General features: G+C 39.5%; 1 protein-coding gene across 6 annotated transcripts in view; it reads left to right on the forward strand.

The window, feature by feature from the left end:
- vav2 (vav 2 guanine nucleotide exchange factor) overlaps positions 1-23,721 on the forward strand; it is a 236,145-nt gene that overhangs the window by 56,869 nt on the left and 155,555 nt on the right. For all 6 annotated transcript variants that reach the window (XM_029276750.2, XM_020630586.3, XM_029276749.2 and 3 more), the window contains exon 2: positions 12,005-12,121. In XM_029276750.2, the coding sequence (XP_029132583.1) occupies positions 12,005-12,121 (117 nt within the window). The remainder of the gene's footprint in view (positions 1-12,004; positions 12,122-23,721) is intronic.

Consider the following 23,721-nt stretch of genomic DNA (forward strand, 5'->3'; position numbering starts at 1 on the left):
GATGAAGTCACGTAGGATGAATTGGAAGTGTTAAGTGAGTGCTAATGTTTACGTAACCCTCCTGTCAAACACTCAAATCCGTTTGGATTTCAATTCTCTTTAGTACTCCAGCCATGTGTGCATGAGCCTTGAGCCACGTAGCACTGCTCTACCAAACGTTCTTTTAAAACGCAAGACTTAATGTAGTGTGAATATGTCCATGCTCAGTGAAGTTTGGATCTTCATCTGAGTAATGCTTAACTCGTGTTTGATGCAAGGGTTTGTTTTGTGTAAGGTAATAAATAAGTGACAGTATCTAAATCACCGCAATGAGCCTAACGTTGTGAGGGGAAAGTCATCGGGGAAAAAGATAGATGCAGTCTTCCTTTCTGCACTCTGATGTCATAAATTACCTGGTCATTGATCCATGGATGTCTGCGATCTCTGTGGACCTCCTCCTTCCATTCATCAAACCTGTAGTCTGCTATAGCTAAGACGGGATAGGAATGCCTCAAACATACGCATTTCTCCTGAGTCTCCACACAATAGGCCAACGTTGCTTGGATACAACATAGATTCATATGTAAACCTGCAGGACTGCATTATGCAACAATATGTTTTGGCATTTTGGTCTGTGTGAGATTATTTGAATGTATAGATTATGTTTGTGCTTTTCAGACATGTGGAAAATTACTTGAGCTTGTACAGCACTTTTCTAGTCTTCTGACTCCCCGTTCACGCACTGATGGCAGAGGTTGCTATGTAAAGTGTCCATTAGTGTTAACTAATTCCATTCATACACATTTATATGTCACTGATGAAGCAGCTTTAGGGGGTAAGAGTCTTGCCCAAGGACACATCGGACATGTAGCTGCAGGATATGGGGAACGAAACCCAAACCTTCCAGTTGAGAGATGGCCGACTCTACTATCTCCCTGTGTCTTCAGAGTGAGAAGGCTTAAAACAGAACATCAATCTAGGAATCAAATGCAGGACAGCCACCCGGTCATCCTGGCAAATGATGCCGATGATATTCAAAACACGCTGCTGGGAAAACCAGCTGCCTCTCTTTGAAAGTGCAAATGGAGTTGGAGTTGGTCATGCAAAGGTGAAGCCTCTCTTCACACAACAAAAACATGAAAAACAAAAAGTGGAAATCTTGCATGTTACGTCTTTATTACTTCAGAGGAAAGAAGCTTTATGAATTATTACTGGTCCAAGAGGAGAAACATGTGAAAGGTCAGGGGAAATAGAAAAATCCAGTCAGGTAGAATTAAGATGATAATAGTTGAGCATTTTTTTTGTCTCAAGCTTCCTGCATCTCTCACCTCTTGTCTTTTATCTCAGCATCTGAGGCTCAGCTGAACACCAAGCCTTCGCCTGAATCAACTTTTTTTTTTTTTTATAAATAGGCAGCACAATAATCTTCCACTATAGGAGGAAGAGAGAAAAACAGTGGGCATAATGTCTTGGATTTATTTGTTTCGATTGTGAACAGAGGAGTAAATTGAGTAAGGCCATAGAGGGAGGATGTTAAAACATAGGACTTAGCATCAAGATAACACTGTTCCTTTTAAAAACTCGTTAGATTCCCTTACCAAATAAATTGTGTCCAAAACCATAATTTTTTGTTGTTTACCATTACTGTTTGGGAATGTTTAGATTATCATACCCTAACCCTAACCCCTGTCAAAGTTCCTTGTGTACAGGTTTGGCTGTCATGTCTACATGTCATTCTAAAATATTATTATTATTATTAGTCAATTATTTTAACATGTTAAGAAAATACAAACAAAAATAAAAAGGAAAACAAAACTAAACAAAAAAACAAACTGGATCCTCAGGATCCATAGCAACAAATAAATAACTCAAATAATATAGTTCATGTTCAAAAGGGAAAGGAAGAATTCACAATTTTGGAGAAATCTGGTTCCCTTTGTACATCACACTGACTGTACAAAGCAGAATTTGGAGCTTGATGCTAATGTCCTCTTGTGAAATGGTAACAATGGCTATAGTAATATGCTTACATTTAGCAGGTATGTTTACCAGGTTGTCGACTTGAGTTAATCTTATTAGTATTCTAATGTTTGCAAATTAGCACTAAACACAAGGTAGAGCTGAGGCTAATGGGAATTAGATTTGTTTGCAGGTTGTGTAGTGGAATTACAAGTGATCCTGGGAGGCACATTAATTTATACAGAGCAGGGAACTAATTATTGTCTGAATTATTGATTTATGACTTAAACTATGGGTAGGTTATCACAATGGCCGCTGATTTTCTTCTTTTTCTTCCCACACTTAATCCACTGATCGTTGCAGCTTTAAACGTTAAATGTGAGCACAGAACTACATGCTTATCGTTCAAGCATTTGTTGAGACACATGTTAACTTAGGCAGGGAATTCAAGGAATCACTACAATGACTGATAAGAGTTCCCTCTCTGGACACATTGACTGTCTATCCCATTATTATGTCAATTCATCTAATAGCTGGCAAGACATACACACAATGGTTAAAAGTCAACCTGTTGTTGGAATGAAACAAGTCTTCTCCATCATTTGGATCCATCTCATAGTTGTTTCAGCATTTTAAACAAACCAACAAATGTCAAACCCATTAGTGGTGCTCAAAAGAAACTCAGAGAATTATCAAAGCGATTAGTGTTCAACTTAAAAAGGAACCATGAATGTCTGTCAGAATATTGTAATGGCTTATCGAAATGATGTTAAGACGTTTTTTATAAATGTCAACCTGCTGATGGCAACAGAGCAAATGTATGTCATTGGGTTCTTCTTTGGGAATCATGAATGTATGAACTGAATTCAAGGCCAATCGATCGGATAGTTTTTCATAAATCTCGGTCAAACCCACAAATGCCAAACCTAAGATGGTGCCCAAGGAAAATGCAAATAATCACCAGAGTCATTGGGTTCATCCCCTAAGAATCATGAACTTTTGTTAAAACAATTGCTACTGTTAACACAATGGATGTCAAGCCATTGCATTTCATTCCAATGTATACCTACTGTTGCCATGTCCTAAGGGTTCATCTTTTGGAAGCATAAATGTCTAAACTGAATTCCATGCCAATCCTGCCAATCCTTTTTTATGTGGACTAAAGATGTGGAATGACAAACATTGCAATTCATGAAGCAATGTTCCAAGCATTGCAGAGTCATATATAGAGTGCTAAAACAAAATCAAATGAAATGGTCAGATTTTTATAAAACCATAAATACTATAATATTACTTCCAAGCACTCCAGCCTGAATTTCAAATCACCCCCCGACCAGTAGAAACACCACCCCTCTCGCCTGTGTCTCCTCATCCATAATATCCCAGTCTTTGTTCCTGGCTGTGGTCGTTTCCACTTCAGTAGAGAGAGGAAAGAGCAGTACCTTGAAGACATATCGCCTCTTTTTTTTTTTTTTTTCATTTCACCATTCTGTTTCACTCTCTCTCTCTCTCTCCCACACAAAAGCTTCCCTCTCACGGGAAGGGGGCTTCATTTTTAGTTAGCTTCAGGTTCACTGCTTCTCTACTCTCACGAATGACCTAATGTCCATGTGGCGAGCATGTTACTCATGGCATGTAACAGGAGTTCAACGGATGCTTTCTTCCTCATGCCGTGCGCTTCTTATCTCAGGCCTGCCCTATACATACAATTAGAGTGTGTGCTTGTGTTCTTTTGAGTAGCCAGTGTAAAGGTGAAGGTGGACTTGATTTAATTACGTGCTCTATAGTCATGGTGACGCCCCCCCCCCCCCCCATCTGAGTCTATGCTCTGAGCTGAATTATCTCCTTTTGTAATGGAGATTAACCTTTTTATAAAGCGCACTTAGCCTCTTTAACTTCCATATTTTAACATGAGCCACGCGGGCCTCGCTAACTAAGCAGTTCTGCCTCGTCTGCTGAGGGTTGTACCAGATTTAAAACTGTGGTCAATCCATGCCCGCTTACAGGCTTTTAGGGGTAATAGGATAAGATTAACACATTTGCATACTTTTGCTATGCATTATTCATGCAGTGTCCTCTTCTCTAATTTGCAGGAGCAGGGCCTTTATCCTTACTGACTTTAACATCTGGGTGACCTGGAAGTGGGGCAAAAGAGCCCCAGCGCTCATTAATCTCCTCTGTGTTTAGATCTGCCTACCACCTAAATATTTACTTAACTGAGCATGAGGAGCATGAGTTGGCTAACTATTTATCAAAATGTAACCATTTAAAAATTTTAAAAAAGTATTGGGGTTCATTAGCTCTTTCATGAATTCCTACGACCACAATGATGATGATGGTTTTGATATTATTGATGATGATGATGATGATGATTATGATGGTAATGATGATGACTTTGTTTGATACAGTAACGACAATTTTAAGATGGTTTCTATACTGATTAGAGCTCTTAAGACCTGCCGTCAATGTTGTGCTTTGCCTCTGGTCACTTCCTGTCAGCACCTGTGTGTCCAATCAGACTCAAAGCTGATCGTTTGCACTTACTGACATTGTTCCTCTTTTCTGTCTCCTTGCTTGTGTTGTACTTACTCTCTGATGTACTTACTCTCTGATCGCTTTGGATAAAAGCGTCTGCTAAGTGAATTGCAGAAATGTGGAATTGTAGAATTAGAACTTAAACTCTGCACAGTCTTGACTTTTTTTTTTTTTACAACTCTTGCAAGTTTGTAGCTTCTGAAACTTGGAGGAACCGTTTGCTTCCCTAAAATATTCATCAAAGCAGATATTGATTTTTACTGAAGGAATCTAAAGATCACAAAGCAGGAAGTCTGTGCTCTTGAAAAATGTCTGGATTGATTTATTTTGCATCTTTCAAACAGACCAGACACAACCTGGCAGACTGACAGGAATGAGATTTTCCTCCATCGATGTGGTTCATGGTAACACCTGTAGACGACTTGTGGGACACAAAATCAAAGCTAAGGATTATAAATTGACTCCTCACATCATGTGTAATTAATTCAATGGCAAAGGCTATTAGGAAACCATTTACATGACTTTTTTTCCTATGATTATCTTGTAGATATTTGAATTCAACACAGCAACAACCAAATACATAAATAAAGATGAGTGACTTTATAAATACACATACAGAAGAATATAAAGCTAAAAATACAAGATATGAACCTCAAATAGCCTTAGAGTCAAAGGTTTAAAAAAATTGGTCATTGGTCAATAGGTACTTTATTTCACTGTTCACAAATGTAAGCTTTCCAGACGGAATGAATAGCAGGCCACTGTAATAGACATTTGCTGTACTGCAGTGCCAAGCATTTGGATGAGGTTTGTTGGAAAGGTTGGCCGCTGATTACCGGCAGACATAAATCTTCCCTTACCTGAAAGCAATCAACACCCTGGCTACGAGATCATTAAACAAAGTCAAAGTTTACAAGATCCGTCATCACCTCTACCTTGAGTGTCGGTGCATCTGTGTATTTTTGTGAAGGTACTGTATGTGTGTCTAGAGGTTGTCTGAAACTGCTCAGAAAACCTTTTTATTGTCTTATGAGCTCGTCATCCTCCCCCCCCCCCCCCCCTCACCTGCTGAGAGTTTCCTTCCTGTTGGTTTTAGAGGTGCCGGATGATTCACTGCCCATGACACATGAGGCATATTGTGTGTTAGTGTGTGTGTGTGTGTGTGGATGAGTATTTGGCTGCCTTACTGTTCCCAGACAGGCATCAGTCTCTTTCACTGACTCCAATTCTCTGACTGGCTGTCTGAGTATCTGATGATCCGTCTGATTCACCTCAGTCTGCTGGTTATAAATCTCTCCTCTCCTCTCCTCTCCTCTCCTCTCCTCTACTGATATAGTCTGCTTAAGTAAAAAAATGTCCTGTGATTTTTAGATATGAGTCTAAAAATTCATATTGATGTACTCTTGGATCTGTTGTTTGACAATCATAGGCCACAGAACCAGGTAATAATTTCCCTCCTTGCTGATTATTTCTCGACTTCAAATAAGCACCTGCACCGGGTGAAGTTATGCTTCTCCTGGGATTTATTGAATGACTCTCAAATTGACAGAAATTATCCTCTTTTCGTTTGGTGATTTAATACATTTTATTAAATTAACTCTTAACGGCTTATTTCCCAAGGTAACTAACGCATTATCACCACCCTGGGAAATAAGGTGAGTCTGAGCCAAATACATGATATGCATCTGCAAGCCCATGCCGAGGTGTTTGTCAACATGATGGGACTTGCAAAAATAGTTTTAAAGTGACCTGCTCGTGTAGCTGTTGTTTGTTCTGTGTTTCAAGTTGTTGCAGAGATACACGAGGGATTGTGGCTCTGCATCAGGGATTAGTGTTCCCCTTCTTGTTTTATGAGCTGTCTTGCTCGTGATGAACCAGTGTTTTCTCTCTTTTTGCAATATGAATGTTGTATTGTATGGGCTTAAACAACTTTTGACACAAAATATCCTGCTTTTTACACATTTTGGGATTTTTTTTGATTACTGATATTCTTATAACTCTTTTTGTTTACTGACACCACTCTGATAACTTGACTGTAGTTTTGGCCAATACTAGTTTGATCCCAGAAAAATAAACATATAATTTCTCAGTAAACACCCTTTTGCAAGCATCACACTTAGTGTTTTTTAAGTCATACTGAAAGTTGTTGATTTTTGGTCCTTTTGTTATGATATGGTCGGTGCAATACAACATCATATTTTCTCCAGTCTCCACACCTTACCTGCAGCTTTTTTACGTTTTCTCCCGCATGGGTGTGTTCAATCTTAGCTTTCCCTTCTCAATCCTCTTTTTTCTCTGATGCCTAAGAGCCTCAGTTTTGGAAAAACGACCCACTTTTCCACCTCTCCCTCCCCTCCTCTCCTTCCCTTATCATCAGTAGCTGAATACTATTCCTGCATCACACTTGTTTAAATCGCTGTTGTTCATGTTCTTATGAGGAAGCTCTAATTTGTATCCCGTCAGATATGAGCATGTATGAGTGTGTGCAGATAAGGGCTGCCCTCCCTCAGCATCAATGCATTCTTCTCTGTGTGATGTAGCGCAGTGATACGGTAGAAGGGCTTGTCGGGGATGTGATGGGGCTTTGTTACCTGACTCCTCTCGTCTTTGGGGTTCCCCTCCCTCCTCCTGCTTCCCTCCCTTGACATCTTTGCCCCTGACAACAAGTCTGCTTCTTTAAAGAGTTGTTTGCTCTTGACTGAGAAGTGACATCAGTGCTGTCGCTCCAGTGGAGCACGCAAGCTACCTTTTAAAAAGTCTACTGCCTGACTACAGCAGAGACCACCCAGAGGCCTTCCCTCTCTATCTTTGTCCCTGGTGGTGTACGATTTGGCACAAAAAAAATGTTGACTCCTTTTGCAAGTTATTAACCAATAAAACCAAACTAATTGCCCCATATCATTTTTAAATGCACAAATTTACAAGAATAACATTCAAAAATGTTAAATATTTGCCACTGAATATTTAAGAGAAGGTGTAAAAAATGTGAAAAAACTGTCAAAATCCTCTCATTCATGCTTGTTATTTTTCTTCTTTAGACTTTGTTCAAATAGTTGCTTTGCAGCCTTCTGAGTCTAAGGTGACAGGTGCACAAGCAAAGCAGCAGTAATGTAATTGCCAAAAGGGAACAAACACCTGCAGGCTGTCTTCATTTGCAATCAGCTTTTATTGTAATGCGTAGTAGTAAAACCATATGTGGGAGAAAGTTAGTTCTTGTTGCTTGAAACAGCTCCTGAGTAATGAAATAGATTACAGCAGTATTGCAATAATGATCCAATCTGCAGTCCTTAAAATGAAAAGTCCAATCTGTTGCTATTATTGTAAGAAAATGTTTCTAAAGAAGTGTTCCTTCTTATTTGGTGGACAAGATGTCTTCATTGTATTTTCCTTTCAACTTGTGATGGTCGTTTTTTATAATTAGTTAATATGTGAATCGTTATTTATGTATGTATTAATATAACTTAAAAGGTCCAATATGTAAGATATCTACTGAGCTAAACTATAAATGACTTTACTATATGATCAAACATTAAGAAAACATGCTATGTCTAAGTGCTGGCTTCTATATCAACAATGCAGCAACCAGTATGTCTTCCTTCTAAGTTTTGATTCCTGGTTTGTTTTTGTTCTTGACAAGAGAAGTAGGCAGCATCCCCACACAGCCATTTGGTTCAGATATAACTGATTCTACCTGACCATAAAAATGAGGGGGAAAAAATAGAGAAGTTTAAACGCAGAAAGGTTTCAAGGCCGATACAGAGATGGTTAAACACTGAAGCATCAGTGTCAACAACACGGCAGCCTGCGTTCACATCAACTCTGGGAGACAGCTCTCTCCAATATTTTGAACTTTGACAGCAGTGCCCATTTTAAATGCTAGCTGTCAGTTACATATTGCCCCTTTAACTGTTATCTGTTATCTGTTAATGGCTGATTAATGAAGAAGAACTGCTGAGATAATGTTTTGAACACTTGTGAAATTCTTAGGGGATCAATATAATATCTGATTGCTTGAGGTTCAAAGGTTCTCTCATGTTTTATGTATACACAGCTCTCCTATCGTTGCGTGTGTATTTTGCACTCTCTATATTCTGAAATAAAGAGGAATATCTGTATTTTGCCGTGAGTGTTGCAGACCACAGTGACGTAATTCCAGATGGATTGTGTTGAGGGCAGCCTCAGCCTGAAGAGATGACTGCGGCCTGTTTATTTCCCAGGTGCACTCACACTCTCCACTCCATGAGAAAAGGTGTATATTTCTCACAAAGATCATAACAATTCTCTTTACCCCTATCCTTGCTCTCTTATCGCCAAACATACATTAGAATGTCAGACACATCTTCCCCCTCGTGATCCATATCTGCCGGGCCTCTCTCGTCTCCAAACCACTCCAGCAAATGTTACCGTTTCATATCTGGGCTGGGAAAATAAGCTTTTTTTCCCTCCCTCCCCCCTCCCCATTGCACATGAGGATCTGCAGACACGATAACCTTCGTCGCTGAACTGCAAATGTCACCTCGGCTAGCCAGCCAATCGCGGTTCTTTTCGCTGGCCAGTGTGGCTCTGTTATGGGGTTCACACCCATGACACTGGGACCGAGCAGATGTGCGCACATGAATGAGAATGAGTCAGCAGGGCTCTCAGATGTGGCCAGGAGAGGACGATTGAAATGCCACGGAATACCAGGAAACCAAATCAGATGGAACTTTGCTTTCATCAGAGAAACTACTGGAGTGGTTACAAGGAGTAGATTGTTGTGATCTTTTACCAACGTGTGGAAGCTAATGATGATGATTCACATATTTGATATAGCAACACAAAACAACATGGCTTACACTTAAACCACCAGCAATTCTGTAATTATTTGAAGGGCCATAAAATATCAATAAGCAAGATGAAACATAAAAATATAAATTGATCTTTAATGTGAGAAAAGAGAGTTGAGTAGCCTCAGGAAGGGGAAGATAAACAGAGTAAACTATTAATATGCAAATAAATGTACGAAATATTTAGGACAACCACAGAACCTGCAGATTCCACCAATAAATTGTTAAAGTGAAAATATTTTATGGACCCATTCGAAAAACATGGGGCCCAATATGGAGTCTGAACGTTAAATGAAATAATGTGGAAGTTAGTTTAGAAAAAAAATATTTGTTTCACCAACCAGAGTTGCTTTATGCAACATTGATGTGCAAATACAAGAGTAGCAAAGGGGAGCATTCAATTAAATACTGCACCGTTGATAATGCACACATGACTGGTATACCTTTCTATGTCCAAATACTCAGTTGTTTTAAAGGTCACATATTATGCAAAATACAATTTACTATGTTTTCATACACAAATATGTGTCCCTAGCTGGTTTAAAAACCCACCAATTATGAAAAAGTCCATCTTCTCTGTCTTTTGCCTGCTCAACCTTTCAGAAAATGTGTGCTCAAACAGGCTGTTTGGTGATTTTCCCTTTATGACATCACAAAGGGCAGTAACCCCTCCCCCAGTTGAGTCACACTCCCACAGCTAGTTCTGTGTTCTGCCTTCTTGGTCTGCCTTCTCACTGTAAACAATTGGGCACCATGCGAGAAAGCTCAAGCCACATCCCCTTCCAGAGTGGGGGTGTGGTCAGACACAGAAACAGCCTGTTCTGAGCAGGGCTGAAATAGAGGGGTTTATAGGCATTATCTAATACAGGATCAGAGTGGAGCTTTAGCACAATAAAATTGAAAGACACGTTAAGGGGAGCTCTGACATTTATTTAAACTTGTTGAAAACATGTGACTTTTAAGTTTTAATAATATAATGATGCTGGAATAAAAAGGTGGGGTGTGAAGAGGTCAGGATTCAATAAACCTATGTTGTTGTTTTTTTTCAAATAAGTTACAGTGCAAATTTAAAATTTGTCAAAAATGTGTGTTTTAAAATTAAATAAGAACACTGGTGTGCCTCTCATGCTTGATGAAGGGGGATACTCTGCAGGGAATTACTTTACCTAAAAACCCGCTGGTGCTGTTGTTGCTGCCTTGAAAGCAGGCAAGCATGAACCAAATGTGATTTGTGACCTTCTGGTTGCTTAGCTACATTAGTATAATGCAACAGCCATTTTAAAGTTGATGTAAGTGGTATAAGCTTTGAGAGAAACATGCAGTCAAGCATTTTGTCTCCAGATCGACTCTCTCACTCAGATCTTGTTTAGCGTACATGCTGCGTTCATGGCCATCTGTTCTGTAACGCTCACACACAGATAAATGAAAGAGCATATACATGCTAGGTAATGTGTTCTTCACACCCAGAAGTATGAATGAATGGGAGGCAGTAATGCTTATCATTAATATTTCAACCCTCCTGGGCAGGTATTAGTCTGTCCCCCAGCCCTCCAGGTTTGTCTGTGTGATGATGGCATATTTTAGAGACTGGGACCATCCATATTTTGTGAGCAGAGCGTATTTATTATGCAGTTTGTTATGAGTTTCTCTTGGCTGCTGCAGGGTCTCAATGAACCCTACCATTCCCCTTTATTGACTATTTATCATAAATTGGGATGTGCTTAATTTGCATAACTTGGAAGTAGCCATTGTTGCAATTGCAGATACCAATCAGCAGTTAGCCAGTATCCGTTGGTGTATTGGCTTGGAGATTCTATCCATTAGGCACTTGTCCAGGTTTCTCTCTTGTATGATTAAAACACTGCACAGATGGATTTCTCAGACAAAGTTGTAAATACAGGCTTAAAAGTTGTAGTAGGGTAGTGAAAAAATAAATTAAGTACCACCAAGCTTAAGTACTTTTCGATACTATAAGTCATTGAAAAAGTAGATTGCATGTCTTAAAACATTTGGTATTGGAAAGTGTTTAAGTATCGAAAATCTTGACTAACACTATTCCCTTTATCTACGGCAGTGCTTGGCAGCCTTTTACTTTTTCATCATCTTACTTGTGTGATCTGCTTCTGTTTCCTTTCCTCAGCGTTTGACTTTGAAAGCATTGGAATCATTAAAATGAGTTCACTGATTGCTAGAGCTTCAGTGTTATTCCCTTAGTCATATGGTTGTTGTTTTGTCAGCTCTCTGACCCATGACCTTTCAGTGTGAGGTCATTATCTCAGTCCAGCAGACTAGGTTTACCCCTGGGTAGCTCTTTGCCATCGGGTTCGTCTGTGCTCTGACGTTCTGATGTTAGCAGACGGGCTCCTCTCTGGCTCCTCTGTGGCTCTGCTTATCTGGTTCAGAGCGTCAGCCCATCAGCCTCAGGAGCAACAATCAGCCTGCTCTCCTTCTGCTGCGGAATAATCACACATACACCATAAGAAACACATGCCAATCATCAACTAGGAAATGTAATATTTACAAAATCACTGTTTCATTGATGCATTTAACAGCATGTTGTAACATGATTCTGGGGGCAAATATTCTGCTGCGTCAATCACTGTGTTACAGAATACCATAGGTTAACACTATACTGTTGCTTGAATTACGTGTGCAAGATTCAGTTTCATGGTTAATTTATTGCACTTTTCTCTCTTTCCCCGCAGTTCTTGTGTTTGAAGAACATCCGGACATTTCTCAAGGTGTGCCACGACAAGTTCGGCCTGCGTAACAGCGAGCTGTTTGACCCCTACGACCTCTTTGATGTCAGGGACTTTGGCAAAGTAAGTTCAACATTTAACATATGGATGAAAGCTCTACTTCTCAACCCTGGAAAATGTACTCTGCACTGTAACTGACACTGTGATTAGTGCAGCCTGTAGGCTGTATTCTAACTACAGCGAGTCCTTGGAGACATGATGCTGCTTGTGGAACTGATCGTATCGTTATCATGTTGTCTGATGTAAAGACAAGATATGGGTTTTGGTATTTTTATGAAATATTTTTTTTCAGATTGGCTGATAAACTGGGGTTGTCAAATAAATATATTTCCTTGGAATTAAAAGTTCTCTCTTCTTAATTCTCACAAGACATTCAATTTTCAGCATGTCCACGTGACTTCCTTGAGTTTAAAGGTAGTTCAAAGTCAAATCTGTCAGCTACATTAGCTTCACCATAGAGCCAAGAACTCCAGATGAGCATTTGATGTAACACTTCAGGGTCAGCAATCTCATCTGATGTCACTGAGTGACTAGACTTGTACTCAACTCTGCTTTTTTTACAGTGTGAGTTCAGTGTGGATGAGTGTGTTGGCTCAGCAGTAAAGGCAAGCTGACTCACTGGCACATCATTATAACTTTATTGAGTGTTTTAGTGGGATATCCAAGAGGATTTTTTTGTGTTTATTAAGTGGGTAATCATGTGTTACTGTTCTCATCGTCCTGAATTGAGGTTTGTTGCATGGAATTTGAGTGGGCACTCCTGCAGAACAGACATTCAGAAGGAGATAGTAATGGAACTGCTGTTTGCCTTTGAGCATCTGATCAGGATGCCTCATGAACGCCCTCCTATTGGGATGGTCTGGGCTTGTTTCCAAATGTGTGGAGAGTTTACACATCCAACCGGGCCCTTAAATGTCTCAGGATCCCCTGCCGCGAACAGCAGGAGATTGTGGCTAGAGTGGAGCACATCTGGGTGCTTTACTAGGCCTGCTGCCATTTCAACCCAGACCTTGAACTTTGATAACTGGTAGAGAATGGATAGATGGACTGATGGATGTAAAGCTGATTTATTCAACAATAATTAATGAGCTGGATGAAAGAAAATGTATGTTTTGCTGTATTGATCATCATTGTATTGTCTCTTTTATTTCCCAAACAGAATGTCAAACATTTACTGTTTCCATTTTATTCAATGTGAGGATTTTTTGCTTTTCTTTCTCATTAATGACAAACTTTGTGAACGATTCTCTGGTCTTAGAAAGTGTGATGAGCATTTCAGTAATTGTTGTATGTTACAAATTGATAAAGATTGTTGTGATTTATTGTTTCAATATTACCAGATTTGTTTTAAAAATGTAAATAAGTGTCAGTTTCTTAGTTCTTATTGAGGGCGACTGGCTCTTAATCCATATTCATATATCTTCGATCACACATATACATATACATTATCACAGAAATGACAAGTTCTCTCTCACAGACTGCTGATATACAGTATCTGTTTTTAACAAAAAATATTAAATAGAGAAAATAAAAGTCCACAGCCTGGCAGTAACATTCCAGTCTAGTCAGAGAGGACAACACAATTCTGAACTAACATTCAAACAAAAATCTATACCGACAGCATCAGTCATTTATATCCATCCAATGAGTGAGGAAAAGGCCCCACGCTTCATTAAATAGATCCTCCCTCCCTGCCACTCTATTAGCAACCCGCTCATAGCTCTCCACTGTACATAATACCTCTATATGTTGTTTAAAACTGGACTTAGTGAATGATATACAGCGGTGTAGATTTATCTTACACTCTGTCATAAAGCTAACTTTTTATGTTTTGATATATCACAGATTTCTGATCTACGTCCCTCTCCTAACATTTCGTTTTTTTTAGGTTTTTTAGTTATCCAGTTTAGGCAGTTGTGTGCCTCCAATATACTGTATTCATTACATTTTGACACTCAATTGTTTTTGTTTTTTATCTTAAGTAAAAGCTCCTGAATTCCTGAATATATTTTGTATTTTTCAGAATGTAATGTCTGCTTTTAGAATTTACGAAATTTTGAGCTAAAATTTGGGGAATTTGTTTTTAATTTAATCAAACACTTTAAATCTGGTCTCTCCCATCACATCACTCAGAGTATGAATACCAGACCTAACGTATTCACCCCCCCAGTACTCTTTATCTGTTAAGGGTTGTTTGGCTATTCCATATGGATGATATGCTTCCATATTGATCACAGTTTGTCATTTCATATGCCCCTCTCCCAAAAAATAATCTTAGTTGGAGGAAGATGTACTTTAGTCAGCTGGGACAAAGAAAATAACACTTGATACCAGTCTATTCTTTTCCTCCACTTTCTCAAACCTCCGTTTTTGGCTAGTAGGCTGTAATGAAATGCAAGAAAGTATGAAGTCGTATAACTGATTAAAACATTTGATTTCGTTGTGTCAGGGTAGGTGCGGTTGAAAATCTCAATATTGTAGCTTTCCAGCTGAGAAAAGAAACACATAAAAAACATGAAGAGCGGTCTGAATAAAACGTAAAACTCGCTGTGATCGATTACAAAGAGGATGCATCTGCTGAAAGTCATTGGCTCGTTTATCCAACATTTATAATTCAACGTATCCACTCTCTTTGCTTTGGCTGGAGACAGACGCAGAAGGAAAAGATGAGAGAAAAGAAAAAGGAGACAAGGACTCATTTGGCATTTTGTAGATAAACCACAAGACGATGTCTGTGAGTCAATGAGCTCACGGTGAACGGTATTAAAATCCAACAGCAGTCAGAATCAATCACACAGGCCCTCCATATGTCAATTTGGAAATTGCTTTTGTATGGTCTCAGCGGTGGCGGGCTTGTCTCACCATTGATTTTCCATTAAGGCCAAACATCACATTATAATATATTGAATTGAGCAGATCCCTACTAATGTGGCATACATTTAAATAGTGAGAATGCCTGATAAACAAAAGGAAAAAAAGCCCTTTTTTTTATTCCTGCAGTCGGATTCTCTTAAGTCTTTTGTATTTTTGAAAGTCATCACTCGTGGTCTTTCTCCTTTCGTTACTTGGACACAAAAGTTTCTTTGTGTGCACATCTGATAACAAATAAAAGGAATTCTGACCTCCCTTTTATTTATTATAGCAAAGTATTATCCGTCTCTTCTATATCTATATCATTAGTTTATCAATCCTTTGTTTTCACACAACACAAAGAAAGAATAGGGAAATAATGGAAAAAAAGGATTAAAACAATAACTCTCCAGATTTGTTGGAAAGTGCTTTGCCACTTAGGCTAGACTTTACCTGTTCAACTCTTCTGTTTTACAGAGATGGACATTTTGAGGCTCCTAAAACAAACCTAATGTTGCATTTTATTCTAATATGACCATGTATAAAATTTGGAGAAGACATTTTGGTGTAGACCTTTCCTTTTTTACACATTTTATGGTGCTTTTTCCATGGTGCATTGTGCATTGTGCGACTGTGGCTCAGTTGTTAGATTCCGTCGTCTCCCAACCAGAAAGTTGGGTGTTTGATCCCCAGCTCCTGCAGCCACATGTCTGATGTGTCCTTGGGCAAGACATTTAACCCCCAAGTTGCCCTTCTGATGGTTACTTAACATAGCAGCCTCTGCCATCAGTGTGTGAATGGGTAAGTGTGACCTGCGTGTCACCTACTCATTCACTGTGCTTTTCTAGTCTTCTGACTACAAAGCGCTTTGAGTAGCCAGAAGACTAGAAAAGGGCTATTCAAGCTCATGTCCATGTACCATTTTGCATTTTCCCTTTCACTCGAACCTTCCGGGAAGCTAAATTAAATGCCTGGCCCTGATACTCATCTGTTCTTTTCTCAGCTCTGGTTGAATGTTTTATTACACGATTTTAGAATCTTTTATTTTGGCTTCCAGATTCATCACCTTTGTCACTGACTGTAAATCATGGTGAGTTGTGCAGTTGCTTTGGATGCCACTTGTGTGATTCATTCCTCCAAAGACACATAAGCTGACAGTTTTGGCTCGAGTGCACCCAAAGGTTCTTTTCTCCTGCAATATGATATGAATACCAAACTGAAACAGCTTAGATACTATGGTGGCTAAGTTTGATATCAGAATTGTCCCCGCTATCTGGTAAAAAAATGAACCCAATTTTCTTGGCCAATAATCATTTTACAGATCGTTAACTTCTTGTGAAGAATAAGACAACAAACTAAAATAATAATAAAAGGAGCGATTTCACCATGAAAGAAAAGCATGTCCCTGTTTGCACTCCTTTTGAAAACAAATGGGGTGTTGGCAAAGATCTAAACTGTGGATTTGTAATCTCCCCTGGAAGAGAGCAGAATTAAAACAGAGGACATTGGGGAGAGGAAGGGAAGAGAGATGGTTTTTCATAGCAGCTGCCTCTATAAACACTAATCAGACTCTGTGCACCTTTCATACCTCCACGGTGGCTTTCAGGGGACCCCAGAGTTCATCTCCCCTGGCCTCTGATCGCCATCTCTCCCTCTAATGATGCCTGTTTCCTGGGTCACATGTAAATGGAGTCTGGGGCCGACCGGGCCCAGTGCTGAGAAAAAGTAATTGCCCCTTCAAAACCTTCTGCTATCCTTTCCGGAGGGGGTAGCATTGAAACAGATGGAGCACATACCCCACTTGATGTACTCTACTGATTTTTATTTCCATTACTTACCTCATTTCATCCAGGAATACTGTACGCTACATGCAACATAAGCTAGGGCTCCCTTGCTGCCTTCTCTTTTTGCAGAGGGAGAAAGTAGCATCATGCATGTATCACCACACATCCCTTCTCTGCACCCTAACCCATCCCCCATCATTAGAAATTCATTATGACATCATTAAACCAATGAAATACAGCTTATTACAGTAGACCCCAGAGAAGGCTTTTATTTAAACACCTCCCTCCCATCCGAACCCACCGCCTCGTTTCCTTTCTCCCAACCCATTTTAATTAGCCACCAAAGGAACATTGCTGTCATTTAAATGAACATGGCAATCAGTTTATTTGGCTGTTGCCATGATTAGCATAATTAGCCTGCACCTGTTAGCCATCTATCAACAGTTTGGTAATTTTCCATCTGTGAGAGGAAAGCAGTGAAGGAAGGAAGCTTTCTGACAGATTTGCCGTCTTCATTAAGAGAACATTTATTCCAGATGCAGACAGTGTTGCGTGCATCTGTTTCTTTCTATTCCAAACAGACTCGGTGTCAGGACCATCCAAGTGATGCTCATCATCGTAATGGTACAGTGTCAAAGTGAATGGATTTACTTTGCATACATTTTAATGTGAAGCTATTGTTTTTGACATAATGGTTCAGGTGACAGCAGTGTGTAAATGTGTTTGAGAACTTTTTCAAGTAACAGCTTCGTTAGACTCTGGGAGAGGTTTTTTTTTTTTTTTCGCAGCAAGTTAGGGCCAGCTGTGGCTCAGTGGTAGAGTCGGTCCTCTCTCAACCGGTAGGTCGTTGAACCCATTTATCTTAGACACTTGTTTTGGATTACAGCCTTTACTTAGTTGACTGAAAGTCACTGGTAACGCTAGGTACAATAGCTTGCTTCTGGGGTTGTTGTTAAGATTAAAATCATAACATTTCAAATCAAAATCTGAAATATAAGCAAGATGTTTCTGATTGCTTTTTTGATATTTGTTTTTTTCTAGCTTGAACATTATAATAAGGTCATTGGGTCTGATTCTATCCAATCATAGAGACATTTACATAACAGCTGTACAACTGTTAAAACGTACGAGTCAGCATCATCCACAGTCATAGTATTGAGTCTAAAATGTTGACAGAGCTTTTCATATGTATATTTTTTGCAGCAGAAGGAGTTTGGTTCAGGCAATTGATAATCTATTTTTAGATTCAGGTGTTGAATGTCAGCAAAGGGAGTGAAGTACTGTAATTATAATGCACTAACTAACCCTAAATGGCTATCATTCAGCATTGCATTCTTAATTTTGAAAACAAACAGGGGCGTGTATATGCCTCTTACAATAATATGGATAGCAAAGCAATTTATAAGTCACCATTAGCACTGACCTATTGAAACTAAATACTTTTAGATGGTAGGGTTTCTGCTTCCTTTATTGATTCTGACTCAGATGACTCAAACAGATTGTCTTATAGGTCATTTCTGTGCAACTGAGCCAGGTAGATGTGAAAATGTTATTGTCCATTCAAATGTGAGCTTGAGAACAAGTCCAAACAGCCAAATGAGGCTTTGTTTAACCATGAAATCCAAATTTAATGACGGGCTATTCTCCCCCAGATCTCAGTGGATGCATAATGACATCCACTGAGATGATGCTTGAGTGTTTCAAGCTAATTTCCAGAGGCTTCAAAATCAAATACACAGGACACACCTTGAAACAGATGGAGACTCTTAATGTGCAGGAAACACACGATTCACCCAATTTAATTTGTACCAACTGCTCCCTTCCTAGCTGCTTTTCCTTCCCTCTGACTTCCCCCATTCATCTCATCCCTTTCCTCGCTGTCTTCCTCTCCCCACTCATTCATCTCACACCCACTCCCAGTGTGAGTATGTTGTGATAAGACTTAGCCAGCGGCGGGCGAGCCAGCATTGTGTCAGGACGGAGTGATTGCCATTGGTGGGCAGTGTTTGATTACCCTCTCTGATGCTCTGAATCTTGTGCACAACTGAACTCTGCTGCTTTCATTTCCTTCCTTCGCTCTCTGGCTAAAAATAGTGAATTGCTCTGCATCCACGCCCAGTGCTACTAACATCTGGAACGTGCCTCAGCCACTGTTGGCTATCCTGCGTGAATGCTATTTACTAAAGTAGTTTTTAACCTCAGTCATGAGCCCTCAGCCTGGCCCTGTGCTCATTTGTTCCAACTGTGTGAACACTTTCAAACATGCAGAGTAAAAAAAAAAAAAGGGGTTTAAGCCTTTGTTGCTTGACTTGGTTTTTAAGGTATTAACATGGTTATGGCTCAGTTACTGCATGTCTTAGTAGGACTTTTCATTTATTATTTCCTGGATTAGTTAGGCAACAGAAAGCTATCTCATGAGTGCCTAAAGAGGTGACATGTTCTACATCACATATCTGTTAGATTCAGGTAAGCTACCTTGTGCCAGTAAAGTAAAAATAAAAAACACTGAAAGCATACAAATGATGTCATGGATTTTAAAACAAAGTTTTTAAAGTTTGATTGCAAAACAAGGCTTTGCTTTGGGTCCACACATGCAATTCAATCCCTTGTCTCCCTGGGCAATGGCCCTATGTTGTCCAACTGTCTAACTGCTGTTATCCCCAAACTTACTTGAATTGCATTTCTACGTTCCCCAAATGTTGAATTTCAATACATACAGGACTATTTTAAATGTAGTCACAATTCCAGTGCATTCATGTACAAGCTGAAGGATACATTGTGCGATTGGCGTCTACTTGAGATGCCAATCGCTGTGACAACCAATGCTTTTAGGCAGCCTTGGGAATGACAACCAGAGACAACCTTGTTTTCAGTTGTGTGTGTAAAGTTTTAAAATGTTTTAACATCTGCATTCTGGAAAGTCAACTAGACTACTGTTCATACTGTACAAATATCACAGGATTTATGGTATCTAAGATGTGGATTTCTAAAGATATGTGTCGACATTTACTTCAGATAGAAGGTGTGTTTCTTTGACAAGACAGGTTCTATAAGATGACTCAAAAACGTCCATTTTCCCCTGAGGGTTCATGTGTTGTATGTTGGTACAGGCATCGATTCACACTCTGCTTTTTGGAAATAACATAAATTGCAGTAGAGGCTAAAGGAAGTGATTCATGCCTGTCAGGCTCAGGTTGGAGACAATGCACCAAGTGATGGATGGAAGGTTTAAGGGTCAAGCAGTTGGGGTCATTAACTCAGGTCAATGCATCCCCTTCTATTAGTGACTGTGTCCTTAGAGCAGACCTTTACTGTCACGGCCCAAGTGGGTTTTTAAAGCTATGATTCTCGGTGTTACCTTGGACTTCTTGAGTGGCTTGAGTGGTCTGAAGAGATTCATCGCAACGCCTGAGAAAATAAACCTGAAAATAAATACGACACTGGAGAGCCTTTGTAATGACATTGAAATGAGGATATTTCCCTAAGAGGTTGTTAGAGCACCTTGGGAATGAACTCAAATTTCAATGAGAATCAAATCAAGTTCTTACCCTTAGTTGATATAAAAATATATGAAAGTATATCCAATGATCTTTATTGTCCTCATTTGGAAAGTAGCAAATGTTAATAAGCATTGTACTGGAGTAAATGGTGTGGTATTCCACATCACCTGAAAGAAATCCCATTTTCTAAAAATGTCGAGGTGACAATCACACACATGCCCATAATAAACCATTTATAAGAGAGAAAAACAACAACTTCACCAATCTTCTATTGGGGGACATTCAGCCTGTATCGACTAAAGTTGACATTCATACTTTGTAGTTATTACCAGTTACCTGCCATCAGATCATAAAATATTACCATTGTTGATATTATCTAAAGCAAAACTGATTTTACAGCAAGGAATTCTTAACATTTGGTTTCATCACTTTTTCTTCAATATATAATCTAATTACCTTCATCACTGCTGCTCTTACTCCAACATCACACCCCTTTAGCCTGGATCGCATCATTTATCCCCATAAGTTTTTCTGTAAACACATCGTCCCTCCTCAGCTGACACTTTTCTTGCTGCTTCTCTTACCCCTGTGCCCTCTTTCTTCACGCCTTGTCCATCAGAACACCCTAACTGCAAGTTTTTTTTTTTTTTTACATAAAGCTTCTGAGACACAATCAATAATTCATTCCAAATGCCACAGCGCTGATGATAATTCTCCTGACATGAATTATAAATGGAACTTCCTCCCCCTTCCTGTGTTTAGGCCCCCTTCCCATCCCTCCACTCCCTCGACCTCATTATCCCTGCAGCTCGTTACCGTGATACCCGAGGAAACAGGTGGTTGCTGAGCAATGCGTGTTGTCAGGGATACGGCGTGTGTCGGTGCTCTGCTCAGGGATGCTAACTGTTTGAGGGCGATGGGTGAGGGCCACAAGGTGTCTGAGTTCACACCTACAGGAACAATAGACATGAGGTTTGATGAATTGTTGTTGACATGTACGGTCATTCAGCCCAAACAGTGCACAGCAGAGATTCTGGATTGCGTGACAGATGAGCAAAAGCTTGAGGTTCCAGATGACCTGAAATGTGTCATCTGATGAATCTTAGTACCATCTGGATTCCCTCCAGCTGTTCCTTGCCCACCTGCTTAATAGTTTTTATAGCACTAAAATCGCCCATTTTATTGGAGCACATTACAACAAAAGGGAGAAAACAAAACACTTTTTTTAGCCATTCCCAAACCTATGAACGCCCGTAGCCCAATTACCACACAATCTAGTTAACACTTGAGACTTAGAGCTGAATATTCCCAGTAGATTTCTGTTAAATTAACAGAAATATTTCAAGTGAAAGTGGGTCTAAGGAAATGTAGCGCTAAAACATGTAACTTTAAGGTATCAAAATAAGTACATAAGTACATAAAAGTGAATATAAGAGGTGGGAAAAAAACGATTTATGTAAAAGTATAGATTCTTCCCTTCTAAGATTTAAAATCGATTATTAACTTCCAAAAATCGATTTAGATTTTATTTTTATTATTTTGGGGGCTAATCAGTCACTCCCTGCTTAGTGCTAAGGTTAGCTCTTTAACTCAGTAGAATGTCAAATAGAGCAACAAGAAATTCAGCCAGTCTCACAGATGACAGTACATCCTGAATTATACACTTCAGAAATACACTTTGAATCCATGGATCAATGAATCCAAAATAGTTTAGAATCGAAAATCGATTCTGAATCGAAACGTGACATCAAAATCAACTTGAATCGTGAGACACCCAAAGATTCCCAGCCATATATTGTGAGATTGAAAAATGTCTTTTACAATTCATAGGGATGTCTTGTTGCCCACCTGCAGTTAAAGTCTTAAAGTTTGGGAATCTCTACTCCAGGCCACAAATGTGTCACAAATGTTGAATATTAATAGTATAACCACGACATCTGTACCTCCTTACTTTGAAATAAGCATAGTATGTATAAGACATGACATGCTTCACTTTTCATATTTACAAGTTAAGGGTTTAAAAGGATTAAATTATGCTGTTCTTTGGTTTTCTTGTTTCATGGGTGTCATCGTCTTCGAATACACATTTTAGACCTATGAGAAAAAAATATTTTTTTCCCCTCTTGGTGATATTGACGTGTTTGTATACCTTTCTAATATGTCCTTAAAGCTTTGCTGCTCAAGTAAATGTAAAAAGCATCACCTTCCAAATTCAGTGAAGACAACTTTCACCAAAGAGGCACTCCGTCTTTCTCTCTTCCACCTCCACTTTATACTGCCTCAGACAGCATTGCACAACAGTGTCATTTAAATCCACCAGAGAAGAGAGAAGACAAGCAAAATGTCAATAGCTTTATAAAACTCATTTATAGAACTCCATAAGCCTGTTGCAGTCTGAATCATGTTGTGGAAATAATGGCATCTTTTGCTTCAGCCTCAGTGTGTGCTGCCACACAAACTGAGATAATCGAGAAGTGTCTGTGCTCACTGTTATATACTGTGCTGACTACCCAAAAGGCCCGCTGAGATGGGATCACAATCATCTCTTCCATTTTTGGATTGTGATTCAGTGGTCACTGGAGGGTGTGTCTCTGTTGTCAGGGTGGCGTCTTTGGAGCGCTGCAGGACTAAAGAGGGGGGATAAAAAGGGAAGAGCCCCTGCAGAGTGGGAGTATCTGAATTCCATGCAGCCCGCGTGAGCTCTCATTATTTCTCCTCCCCTGATTCCTCCCTCTGAGGCCCCACAGGCACGGCTGTGATGGACAGGTACATTCTCTGAGGAATCACTCACTTGAAAATGAAAAGACATTCACCGAGAAGAGAATACGTCTGCGATCATCTTTTCATTGTGCAGGGATTACTCCCAATATGGAGCTGAAAGCCAAACCCGCTTGTCTCATAAATCATGCTTATTGTGCACAAAGTTTGAATTGTGCATTTTCGGTGTACACTTTGGGTTATGTAATTATACCTTGAGAGATTAATTTAATTTCAAACAAAGGCAGAAGATTTTCATACAAAGCACAGAACAACAAGGTAGCTTTGCAAGATCATCAAAAGTAAGTGTTTTTCAAAATGCTTCAATTGTAACATGATAAAGTTGATTTCACTGGCAAGATATCATCAACAGATTGGACAGACTGTTCATTGAGTTTTACCTGAGTACTCTCTTTGTATTTTACAATATTTGTGTTTGTTGTAGTGCAGTGCCAACGTTGGTATTAAGAGGAAAGAGCAGACGGATTTGTGGGACTCGGCTGCACAGATAGTCGTTAATGCTCTGCCAGTTTGTTGCACCCCACAAGTGTTAATGGACCATGTGTTCACTGATGGCACCATCAGCCCGTCATTAGGGTTTGGCTCTGATCCTCAGGGAGGCTCAACTAGAGAGCTCAGCTATGTGAACATGAGTGTGATGATTCAGATAGTGTCCTGTTAGCTTAAAATCGCCAACTGTTGTAGAGCTTGATCAATATAGGGTTTTGATATTGATACTGTTTTTTAACAGATTACCAATCAGATTTTTTTA

The sequence above is a fragment of the Labrus bergylta genome, chromosome 17 (genome assembly GCF_963930695.1).
Source record: "Labrus bergylta chromosome 17, fLabBer1.1, whole genome shotgun sequence".
In the NCBI taxonomy this organism is placed as follows: Eukaryota; Metazoa; Chordata; class Actinopteri; order Labriformes; family Labridae; genus Labrus; species Labrus bergylta.